We start from the raw sequence: 12,693 nt of genomic DNA, 5'->3' as shown, positions 1-12,693 counted from the left end.
AACTCCGAATGCGATTAGCACAGTGTCAAAGGGCAAGCAACCACAAACTTGGGGCCAAATATGTCATGGGCCGATTCCACAGTCCCATACATGCAAAATCATGAGGCATTTGTTGTCAGTTACATGTATTCATTTTCCAAGATAAGAAACTTGTTTGCAATGGAATTGTAAAAGTTACATTGTTCATGTACATCAGAGTGATTTGCAGAATTTGAATAAATTTGATTTATCATGAAGTGAAAAGTACTCTATTTATTTATTTATTCATTAAAACTAAGCAAAATGAAAGTAATTACAAAATGAAACTATAAAATTCTTAGAGTAATTAATTCATGATTGCATAAATTCACACGAAGCAATGATCATATATGTACATGATTGCATAATTGCATAAATTCACACGAAGCAATGATCATACGTGGACAGATGCTACAAAAGCCAAACGCCAAAAGAGAGAAGAAAAATTATTTAAAAGAGAAGGGAGTAAATGTAAGTTAGAATAGATATTCTCATTGAGTCTTCAATGGAAAAATAAGTCCTGTTGCATGACCTGCCAACTTCGTCATTTCCGTCACACTGATGTGCAACTCCCCATCATCTCCGTCACACTGATCTGCAATCCCCCATCATCTCCGTCACGCTGTGTCAGCTCCGTCACGGTGGTATCTAATCTTGAAAAATGTGGTAAAGACTTAAAAGACTGACAAGATTTCAATTCACAAATTGAGATTAAAATACCACCCTTTGATTAATTTATCAAACTTTTTTCAATCTCAATGGCATGTGCTCATGAAAGTGAATGGAAAGACATTTTTTTCGTAAAATTCGCAATTTAGTGCTGTGGCATGGTTTTATATCTACGTAAAAGATTAACAAACAGAAAACTATCGACCGTGATTTGATTACGTCTTTATAGAAGTACATTACTTTCTGTACATGGAATGTAAGGACTGTGATGTATAAACTGAATTATAAAAACAAATAAAAAAATTTGTGCAGACCTTTCGTGACGGAGCTGACTCAAATTCAGACAGTGTTGTGAAAAGAGCAGAAATATAGTAGCTTAGTCCCCAGAGATAGCGTGCCAAACTATATTTTCCATTTTCAGGGATAGGTATCAATATAAAAACACTAATAGGAATCATGGGTGAGTTGTTTGGATTTCCCTTCTGATTTCTGACTATTCACCCATATAAATTGAAAATATTTTTTTCACAAATTAAATTATTTAAGCTAACACTGTGTTTTATTGTTTACCATTCTTATTCTGATATATATTCAGTGTTGATGCCACAAAAGAACCAGATGTGCCATCTTTTGGAAGACTGGTGAATCACGGGGACAAAAAAAAAAAGCAAACTGCAGAGCAGTAAGAGTTCTCGAAATCAGTGGAGTGCCAAGACTGTGCCTGTTTGCTATGAGGGACTTGGAGATGAACGAAGAAATATTGTATGACTATGAACTTCCCAGAAATTTCAAATTCCCTTCACCTTATTATGCCCAACTGATTGAGAAACTTCAAAAAGAACTACATGATACTGGCAGTTCTGCCTGCACATCGACAGCTATAGTTGAACCCTTCAAGGAAAGCAAAGGGACTGCCCATGATGACTATGATTTTGAAGAAGCCTCTGTATCTAAGGAAGAGAAACTTCACAAAGACAATATCGGCAGTTCTGCCTGTGTATCGACAGCTGCAGTTGAACCCTCCAAGGAAAGCAAAGGGACTGTCCATGATGACTATGATTCTGAAGAAGCCTCTGTATCTATTAAAGGAAGAGAAACTTCACAAAGACAATATCGGCAGTTCTGCCTGTGTATCGACAGCTGCAGCTGAACCCTCCAAGGAAAGCACAGGGACTGTCCATGATGACCATGCTTTCGAAGCAGACCTGTATCTAAAGAAGAGAAACTTTACAAAGATAACACAAGCAGTTCTGCCCGCACATCGACAGCTATAGCTGAACCCTCCAAGGAAATGTAAGTGAACAACTTGTGCAAAGTGTTCACAGTGCTGACACTGGGGGTGTCTATGTGATGAGAACACATAATCAGGACTAAAAAAGAGCCTATGACAAGGTGGCCTATTGCTTGTACTGCAACAAACCCCAGAAGAAATTAACATAACTTAAGCATTAACTTTCAGATCTTAATTGACAATGTGAATCCTTCACTGCTCAAGTACTCGGTGGTGAAATACTATGTATGCTCGATAAACGTGGATTTACAGTTGAGTTATTCATCCAGTGAAGAACATCAGGTGCATAAAATTTTAAAGCTCAAGACAATGAACATGACAGCACGTAATCTAAGAAGAAAACTATGATTTTATTTACCAAAAATATACACATTGGTGCACGTACACTATAGGTGTTTTTTGACTTGACATGTTTGGAACCAGAGTGTTACCTTGCCCATGTTTTCTCTCATTCTCTACATGTATAATGCTGGTTTACCATGTGACATGCAATAGCTTGAAGAAAGCTATATTGCTTGAAGATGATTCTACTATTCAAGACCTGCAAAACAAAATCTCGCAAGCCTTCCTAGTGGAAAAGTCAAGAATTCGCTCCATTCAAGTGTTCAACCTGGAATGGGATGACTGGCTTGATATAGATGAGCTCCTACCACTGACGAGATCAAAGCTACTGGTTGTAGTTGAAGATGCGACAGAGCTCAAGCCCCCTTCCCACATACAGGTATAATACGGCAGAAAGCTTTCCCCCAAACTGGAATACAACAACTTGGTCAACCATATCATAACAGTCATCACTTTGAATGGTTCATACGAACATTTCATTGAGGCCAATGCTCAGTGGCAGACATTTGCATTTTGGAGTTCATATGGTGACATGGTTGATACACTCGAGTGCAATCCACGGGGGGAACCGGGAATGACATCTTGCCAGTGTTGGATGTATGCTCCCATGGATCTTCATCTATGATTATCAGCTACATCAGGACAAGTTGCATGGGATTTTGAGGTTTATTACACAAAATTAAGGATCGAATTCACGAAGGTGGTACAAATGAAACCATGGTTTAAACCATGGACAAAAACCATGGAGCGCCACGCGTCGCACGGAATATTTCTTTACAAAATCATAAATTTCGACGACAAAATGACTGTTTCGTTAACGATATTATCTTTTCGTGGACAAAATGTTCATTTAGTTACAAAATGTTGTCATTTCGTTACAAAATAATTATTTCATCAACGAAAGATTCCATGCGACACTAATGAAACAGATAGCGAAGATAAAGTCTGGCTGGAGAGGTATATAGTAAAGAGGAAGAGAAAGATTAGACCTAGATCTCAATCTACAGTGGAGAGTCAGGAAGAAAAAAGAATTAGAAAAGACAGTGTCCGCAATGAGACAGACACTTCAAGACAGTTCACTACAGAAACGAGTCAAAAGCAAAGACCAAATATGACAGTAGCCATAGCCGGATTAGAAGGGAAAAATGTCTGTCAGATTAACCCAGTCAAATTAGTGCAGCAGTTACATAGACAAATAGGGGAATGTACACAGTGATAGAAACACGGTTCTTGAAAATCTTATGCAAAGACAAAAAACAGGTGAAAAAGCCTTAGAGATGAGTGAGTTTGCGGGAATCTCTGTTAAAATTGAGAGAATGCAATTGAAGGTGGTAAGTAGCAAAAGCATCATTCACAGAGTTGATTACTGAGGAAGAGCTTCAAGAATCATTGAAAGACCAAGGAGTCATTCGAGTGAAGCGATAAAAAAAAAAAGGATCGAAGGAATACTAGGCCCCACCCCTTTGGGGCTACTGTTCTTTGACTCACAACAAATGCCTTCATCTGTCACATTTCTGCATGAGACATACAGAGTTCATGAATACGTATATGGCACGCCATTTGCCCAATAATTCCGAAAAACTATGTTTATCGCCAATAAACACTGTTTATCGGTGATAAACAATGTTTTTTGATTGATAAACTAACATTTGTGATAAATTTATCCCCGAAAAACATTGTTTGTTTATTGCGAAAAACTATGTCTATCGATAAGCAGAATTATTCGTCCGCCGTCGTAAGTGGCGCAGCACCGCGCAGATACAAGTACAATTATTGCACGCATGCAGGCAGATAAGTACGGGTACTGTACAAAACGCCAAATGCAAACAGCAGGTGACCATGCTTGCTGCGTCTTGATATTTTGTTTGGAAGTAGACACCGATAGAATATGTATTGTAATTTGTAGGCCATCCTGCAGGCTCTGCACTGCACGCACTGCGCTGAGCTGAGTGGAGCTGACTGACTACTTCAACTTTAGTACTTCACTTGTAAAATTTTGTACTGTACTGGTACTACTACTAGACTGTAAATCTGTGTAAACCGGTCCTGCCCGGTAGGCCTCTAGTGTTGGGATCTTGAGCCTTTATAGCCTGGGACCTGGGTTGAGATGGCGGCACCAACACTGCCGGTTGGGGCATTTCCCCCACTGACGGTTACAGATGATGTAAGTTCCGAGTTCGACTTCTAAAAGTAAATCTAAATGCTAGGAGTCCACTGGGCCGGCGCCAGTTGGTGCCAGTTCGCGCCAATGCAATTTGCTGTGGCCCCTAGTGTCGCCAATAAGGTGCCTAGTGGCGTGCAGTGGCTCAAACTGCCTCACAACTGGCTTGTGGTGGCCCGTAACGGCGGCAAAGATTGAGTTTGGCGGCAAGAAAATTTCAAAATGTTTGAAATTTTCGTCGCGCCACTTGCATCAAGCAATGAGCGCGAAGTGTCCACCAAGTGGCACCAAATGTCACAAACAATCCGCCTATTGGAATCCACTGGAATGTAACGACGCACGCCAAGTTGCGCCAATGAGATTTTGTGCCACGTGGCGTCACTTGGCGCCACAGAGGCAGATAGTCTGCGCCAAAGCGCTCCAAATCAACAGTGGCGCGAGCCAAACGGCACCTAATTGGTGACTATTTCGCGCCAAATAACACTTGGTTTCCGCCAAATACCACTTGGTTTCCGCCATTCGGCGCCACTTGCCGCCTACGAAAGCATGACTGCATCACGGGACTTTCTCACACAACTTTCAGTATTCGACTCGACAACACCTCTGTAGACGCAGATTTTCCTTCACAATTTCTGCAAGATTTCACATAATTTTCAAAGAAGATGCCCCCAAAAGGCAACAAAGGCAGTAGCAAGAGGAAGAATGACAAACTTGAGCAGTCCAAGAAGAAGGACCCCTAACCCAAGAAGCTCAAATTGAGCTCCAGGGCGAGGCCCCCTGCAAGCAGCAAAGATGACGAAGAGGATGAAGACCTACGCGTGGTGGCGCTGGCTGATAGCGCTTCCTGATGAGGTTGTGCAGCATGATGGCAGCTTCAACGAGCAGGCGGACTGCGTCTGGTTCCTGTCTCATCTGGCCAAGGAAGCACTGGAACCGCAAGGCCAGAATACCAAAGGCATTTTCAACAACACGCCTTGCCCTGGATAGCCTGTAGTTGAAGATCTTCTGCTGTTGGTCAAGGTTACGACGGCCATAGGGTTTCATCATGTACATCCTCATGGCGAAGGCATCGTCTCCCATGAAAAAGTACGGCATAGGGTGGTCATCATCATCAAGGGGTAGAGGAGCTGGATCTGGGATGCCTAAAGTGCCAGCATCAATGCACTCCTTCAGTTCACTGTTGTTGTAGATCTGGGCATCAGACTGATGGCCAACCGAACCCACATCGATCCACAGGAATTGGTACTTTCAATCTACGAGAGCCATCAGGACAACCGAGAAGAACTGCTTGTAGTTGAAGTAAAGGCTGCCTGAGTTCTTGGGCTTCTGAATACGGATGTGCTTTCCATCCAAGGCTCCCAGACAGTGAGGAAGATTCCATCTGGCTTCAAAATCACCTGCAACCTCAAGCCAGCCTTCATTGGTTGTGGGGAGGGAGATGACTTCTGCAGCATACTCATCCACTATCTCTCTGGCTACATCAGGGACAAACTTCTGGATGGTTTCCTTGCCCACTCGGAAGTTGTAACCCAGCTCGGCATAGGTGGCCCTAGTGGCGAGATGGCGCAGGAAGACGCACAACTTGAGACCAGGGGGAATGGCCTTCCTGAAGTGGGTGTCCTTCTTCTGCAGGTGGGGTGTAAACCTGATCAACAGCTCATCAAACATCTCTGGGGACAACCTGGTGTAGTTCTTGAACTTCCTCTTGTCATTCTCCCTCAGCTCATTCATGAGGGTATGGTACTGTCCACGTTCGGCCCTCAGCTGTGGGTGGAGCATAGGTCTAAACCACCATTTGTGCTTCCTTTTCTTCTTACGAGGCTCTTCTTCAGGATTGGCCACCATAAGTTGATAGGCAGTGGCCACCTCAGCATCTCTCATGATCTTCTGATGGAGCAGCATCATCACTCCAACATTATCAAAAGCCTCGGACATATCGAAATTGTAAATATTTAGTAGAGATTTTGTTCATACGGCAGCTGAGGAGGTTCTGAACCAGGTAGTCGATGACCAACATTTATATAGTCGGAAAGTAGCGCAAAGTGGCGGCAAGTTTAAACCAATTTTGCGACCTTTGGCAGCAGCTAATCACCAAGTGGCGCAAAGTAGCCGTCCATCGGCGCAAATGGCGCCAACATGGTGAAATTTGGAATTAAATGGCCGTGTAATGGCGCGATCAACTGGGCACCATTTTGAAACAAGGCAGGTGGCATTTGGCACACGCCATATGACACCCAGTTTATTCCACTTGGCGACACACATGCTGAGCGAACATTAATTCGGCGCCACAGCGAGCCACTACGCGCCAATCACATAATCTTTGGTGCGAACTGGCACCAACTGGCACCGGCCCAGTGGACTCCTAGCATAACTTTAAGTTACGTTACACTTTAATAGTAAAGACAAACTTCAACTTAGTTACAGTAGGGTAGAGATCTAATTGACGCGTGGGCCGTGACCGTGATTTGGACAGTGCCAATGTTAGCTAGGTCTGCGCCTTTAGTTTAGGCTTAGCCTTGGCTAGCTGAGGCCTCTACCGAGTACCGTGTGTCTCAAAAAAAAGTTACACTGTTGAATTGGTTGCCAAATTGAGCATATAATTTTATGGGAAAATGCTGATAGGTATGGAAAGCTAAAGGACCAAACCTTCATATGATAAGAAAAAATTGGAAAAAATGTCATGCTCCGATCAGCAGTGCTCACCTAAGTTGGAGGTATGAAAATTGGCCTGCATGTGTGTGTGTGCACATGTGTGTATGTGTGTGTGTGTGTGAGTCTGTAAACACCCGCAATCGTGGACATGTACCTAATTACACACCTTCTAACAGAGGACACATTTGTAATCGAGGACGGTCCTCGATTTGGTTATCAAGGCATTCCCTGGCTTAAGAGAAGTCGATTTTACGGATCAGCGAATTTTGAGAATAGTCTGGAACTTGTCCTCTATTGCATAGTCGATTGAAAAGTTCAGCAGACACAATTTTATTGGTTGCGGGAAATTTGTGTACAGTAATCGGGTCTAGCGCCCCCTTGTGGTGATCGTATATTGCAATATGATAGACACTCTGGAGTCAGCGAAAATCGGCGCGGCGCAGCTAGCTATAAGTACTATACAGTCCATGTATGCAGGCTAGGCCTTAGTTATAGGCTAGGCTGCACGCGCCGTCCTTCGAAGCTTGCCGCCATCGTATCAGTTCAACTGCTCGTTCAGTTCAGCGTCCATGGTTTCATTCTGCGAATCCCTATCAGTCAGTTAGTCAGCTGTACATAGACTAGATAAGTGATTTAATTCTGTCAGAAGTTTCGTGATGCCTACAAAGAGAAGTATCCTTGTATGACATCATCTACAAGGGGAGATCTATTTGCATTTTGTCAAATATGTAGATGTGACATTAAAGTTGCTCATGGAGGAATAACAGACCTTGATAACCATGTGTCGACAACTAAACATATCCAAAGTGAAGAAGCTGAAAAGAAAGCAGCTCGAACTTCGACGAAAGTAACTACCTTTTTCACCTCATCTTTATCAAATACTGCGACAATAAACGCAGAAGTGAAATTTACTGACTTCTTAGTGGAGCATAATTTGCCACTGGCAGCAGCAGATCATGCATGGCCTTTGTTTCGTCAGATGTTCCCAGATTCCAATATTGCAAAAGAATACAGTTGTGCCAGAACAAAGACCTCACACATTGTTGGTCACCTCGCAGATTGTGATTCATCTAATCTTACAAGGGCAATCAAGAATGCGCCATTCAGTATAGCTACTGATGGTAGCACAGACAGTGAAGCAGTGAAACTATATCCAGTGTTGATTCATTCCTTTGATGAAGAGATGGGACGTGTAGTGAGTGAACTTTTGGAATTGAAAGAATGCAATGAAAGATCTACAGGAGAGAACATATATTCAAACTTTTAGATAATGCTTTGAGCTCAAGAGGAATTTCCTGGGATAAATGTGTCAGTTTTGGCACAGATAATGCCTCTGTAATGACTGGCAAATACAAGGGAGTAGCCGCATTCTTGGCAGCAGCAAACCCTGAAATCTACATTCTCAGATGCCCTTGCCATTTGATGCATCTGGCCGCAAAGCAAGGAGGAAAATGCCTGGAGTTCAAATTAGATGACTTGCTTGTAGATGTGTGGTACTACCTGGACAAAAGTCAACTGAGACATCAAAGCCTACAACAACTTCAACAGAAGCATGGATTGGAGAGCAAGAAAATTCTTAAACATGTTCCTACAAGGTAAACTACCTTTTTAATTTTACTTTTGGAATGAAAGCTAGAAAGCCCTATTCAAGAGTTTCTGTAATATATTTCAGAATTCCACAATTTGACCATTAACAATAAAATTTATTTATATTGTAAATTTGAAAAAAATACAAAAATAAATTTAATACTGTAACTGTACATGTATGTAAACAATGTAGATTAAAAGTAAACATAACCTTACAAACATACCCTTTGTTATTTCCTAAAATATTTCCAGGTGGCTGTCTCTTGGCATCGCCTTAGAAAGGCTTCTTGAGAATTGGGGTCCCATTGAAGAATTCTTCAAGAGTGAGAGAAACACAAAGAAGAACACCCAATCAACAACCAGCGGCCGTGCAGCAACAAAACGCAAAGCAACATCAGACTCTGATAATGGCAGCAAAACCTCGAATCAGACTGTTCAAGGGTAATTATTAGAACACAGTATACTGATATTGATCATGATTATCAGCACACAGTATACTGATATTGATCATGATTATCAGCACACAGTATACTGATATTGATCATGATTATCATCAGCGTTGGCTGTGTTTTAAAGAAAAATAGAAATAATGTTAAGAAATATTTTAAAATTCTAATATACAGATTCTCCAAAAGGATGAGCCCCAAATCCATCATGTTCACAAGATCCTGCTCAGTCAGCTGTCTACCATCTTGTCAAGATTTCTCAAACCAGATGCTATTCATGAAGCTACATACCATCTTACCAAGATAGATCTGAGCAACCCATTGAATCATAAGCCTAATGATGAAATTCAAATAGGCTTTCAGTGCAAGGAATACATAGAGAAGAACAAATCATGCCTAGATTTGAAGGTATTCTATCAGAATGCCACCAACTTTTACATTCAAGCAGCAAACTACATGATCCAGAAATACCCATTCAATGACCCTGTTTTGCTGCATGCAGAGGTTTTGGACATTGAAAGAAGAACCCAAGCCAAATCCAATTCAGTGGAGTTCTTTGCAATGAAGTTCGGCCTTGTCAGTGTACAAGACATGGATAAACTTGAACAAGAATTCAGTCTCTATCAGATAGACCAAGATGTTGATGACATTATTGCAAGTTCAACTACCGACAGAATTGATGAGAAATGGCACAAAATAGGAGGAATTAAGGATATTACAAGGCACACAATGAAGTACCCCCTCCTGTGTAAAACATTGAAAGCAGTTCTGCTAATCTTTCATGGCAACAGTGATTGTGAAAGAGTATTTTCAGTTGTGGAAAAGAACAAAACAAAACAGAGAGCAAGCCTGAGCACTAGAACATTAAGTTCTCTGATGGTGCATAGATTGGCTATGGAGAGCAGACAGAAAGTATATGCCACACCTGTACCTACTCGAGAGGTTGTAAATGGTGCCAAAAGGGCCACCTATGAAGGTCTCCAGAGAAAGGAGAAGGCATAAAAAGGGCTCCAGGAGGTTACTTTGTAAGGTAAGATTTCCCAAATATCCTGAAGCCCCTTGACCCCCGCCGTTAGGATTGCGGCGTATCGCGCGATTAGTGGACTCCTTTTTTTCAAATACAATGATTTACTCAATCCTAAACAAGTATTCGGTAGGGCTGTTGATTTCGGGAATGTTTTGCACCCGGGTGCCTGTGCTAATTTTCGGACGGAATCTGGGTACCCATGAGACTCACAGACTATAGAAAAATAAAATCCAAGAAATGAAACCAACACGAAAAGACATATGTGGGTACAACTACGCAGTTGGTAATTTGAATACACATTGTGCCTCACAACACGCACGACACATGAACAAAAACTCACCTATAAATTGCAGAAATTACGACTGTACTTTGCAAAATAAAGAAGGTGGCAAAGAAAAGAATGGAAGGATTCCTAAACGGCTTTCACCACACTCAACTAAAACGCAAAATGTATCGACTTCGCAATAATGAAACCAGAGATATCGCGATCAGCACAGGCGAAATAAGGAGCTCGGTAATTGGCTAGATTGTTTCTGCAGCTATAGGGAATCCCTGGATCATGGCAAGATCTATTTTGTACTTAAATAATGCAAAATATTTTCGGGTATCGAGCATCAATTTTTTGCGCCCGGGACTCGAAGCTTTTGGGCGGGACACGGGTACCTGTGACTCACTGACACCTCTAGTATTCAGTCATGTTTTTCAACCCTATATGCATTAAAATTAAAATGTGTCCTGCCCTTGAATTGCTTTGGTTAAGACCTGTCTCAGTTCAGGTTTTAATGGAACCCCGGCTCTTCCTCTCTTTCTTGAAATCCCTCCTCCATGATTGCAGTTTAATATACCGGTACTATTGATGATTTGTAGCACTTGTGAACATTGCTTTAATAAATTATCATGTTCAATTGATGGCATTAATGTTTTCATGCATAATACAGCAATGCATAACACAAACATCATCAACATGAATATTAATATGTGCATGCATATGACTTCGACATGTGTGAGCATATTTTCATGTAGGTACACATGTCTTGTATTATATGTCTTGTATTTTGTTTTAATTGTTGCTGCAGGTTGATATCTTCAAATACCACAGGACGGACATAAGATGCCTGTAACAAATGAAGACGACTTCTTTGTAGTTGAGATTGAGGGCGCACGCAATGCTTTGATGTTAATCACTGAAGGATATCGATTGGGCATCATATCTAGAGAAGAAGTTGCGAATCTTCTTGTCGACCTCCTGTTTCAGCAGAACCACATACATGTACAATATGCAGGTAGGTTCATTTCATACATGTATGGTTCTACAAGGGTGGTTTTCATTAGGTGATCTGCAGTATCCTACTGATCACTTGTTATTGTGAGAATCTTGCTTCTTTTTAACGAGAGCCACACAGGTAATTTTGTCTTGCCTTTTTCTTCCCGAAAAACATTTTTCTTTCGGTGACTTTGTATCGACATTCGGGAGACAACATCCCACATTGCACCGACTTTGTTTAAATAAAAGAGTCGGATGACACAATTGATTTGAAACAAGAATTCACTGTGTTCAGTTTATCATTGTGGTCGTCCTCCGAGAAACCCTTTGACAGATGCTGAGGACCCAGGTGCAAATGAAGTAGCTGTGCAGCAAGGTGATCAAAGCCAGTGCTCAGAAAGAGCGATAACGGGAAAGTGCCTTTGATATGTAGGGACTGTATTCATAGGGGGGTTTCATTCGTAGAACTGCACAGGCTCATATCGGGGCTTATCAGAAATTAGGATATTAGGAAACAATTTGTCTTTAAACAGGTAATTTTGTCTTGCCTTTTTCTTCCCGAAAAACATTTTTCTTTCCGTGACTTTGTATTGACATTTGGGAGACAACATCCCACATTGCACCGACTTTGTTTGAATAAAAGAGTCGGATGACACAATTGATTTGAAACAAGAATTCACTGTGTTCAGTTTATCATTGTGGTCGTCCTCCGAGAAACCCTTTGACAGATGCTGAGGACCCAGGTGCAAATGAAGTAGCTGTGCAGCAAGGTGATCATAGCCAGTGCTCAGAAAGAGAGCCACAATTTTGTCTCTGCAAGAAAGAAGAGACACGCGGTTGCTGTGGATTCAGCAGATTCCTCTGTGCAACCAGATGATAGAAGTCAGCAGAAAGAGAGCCACGCTTTCGTCTCTGCAAGAAAGAAGAGACATGCGGTTGCTGTGGATTCAGCAGATTCCTCTGTGCAACCAGATGATAGAAGTCAGCAGAAAGAGAGCCACGCTTTTGTCTCTGCAAGAAAGAAGAGACATGCGGTTGCTGTGGATTCAGCAGATTCCTCTGTGCAGCCAGATGATCAAATTCAGCAGAAAGAGAGCCACAATTTTGTCTCTGCAAGAAAGAAGAGACATGCGGTTGCTGTGGATTCAGCAGATTCCTCTGTGCAGCCAGATGATCAAATTCAGCAGAAAGAGAGCCACAGTTTTGTCTCTGCAAGAAAGAAGAGACATGCGGTTG

The 12,693-nt window shown here is 41.8% G+C and overlaps 3 protein-coding genes across 3 annotated transcripts; 2 read left to right on the top strand and 1 right to left on the bottom strand.

Moving 5' to 3' along the window:
- Window positions 1-5,231: 5,231 nt before the first annotated feature.
- On the bottom strand, window positions 5,232-6,416 carry LOC139737947 (uncharacterized). Its single transcript, XM_071648612.1, has 2 exons — window positions 5,739-6,416; window positions 5,232-5,684 (listed from the first exon to the last, which is right to left on the bottom strand). Exons 1-2 carry the CDS (start codon window positions 6,414-6,416, stop codon window positions 5,232-5,234), a joined length of 1,131 nt encoding a protein of 376 aa, XP_071504713.1.
- Window positions 6,417-7,156: 740 nt separating this feature from the next.
- On the top strand, window positions 7,157-9,165 carry LOC139737946 (zinc finger MYM-type protein 6-like). Its single transcript, XM_071648611.1, is given in 4 exon segments — window positions 7,157-7,195; window positions 7,780-8,382; window positions 8,385-8,728; window positions 8,973-9,165. Coding segments are annotated over 4 exon segments (1,179 nt in total).
- Window positions 9,166-9,263: 98 nt separating this feature from the next.
- Window positions 9,264-10,168, top strand: LOC139737945 (uncharacterized). The gene is made up of 2 exons (XM_071648610.1): window positions 9,264-9,278; window positions 9,344-10,168. Exons 1-2 carry the CDS (start codon window positions 9,264-9,266, stop codon window positions 10,166-10,168), a joined length of 840 nt encoding a protein of 279 aa, XP_071504711.1.
- The last annotated feature ends 2,525 nt before the right edge of the window (window positions 10,169-12,693 follow it).

The sequence above is a fragment of the Diadema antillarum genome, unplaced genomic scaffold (assembly GCF_040938485.1).
Source record: "Diadema antillarum isolate AM-2024a unplaced genomic scaffold, OU_Dant_1.0 seq00000717_RagTag, whole genome shotgun sequence".
Lineage (NCBI taxonomy): Eukaryota > Metazoa > Echinodermata > Echinoidea > Diadematoida > Diadematidae > Diadema > Diadema antillarum.
This window is presented reverse-complemented; position numbering and strand designations above follow the sequence as displayed.

Bases quoted from the DNA above. Each gene is read 5' to 3' on its own strand.
- LOC139737947 (XM_071648612.1), bottom strand. From the start codon at position 6,416: ATGTCCGAGGCTTTTGATAATGTTGGAGTGATGATGCTGCTCCATCAG. The intron at 5,685-5,738 runs GTAGATTGAAAG...GTTGGCCATCAG, and splicing joins CGGTTGTCCTGATGGCTCTC to TCTGATGCCCAGATCTACAA.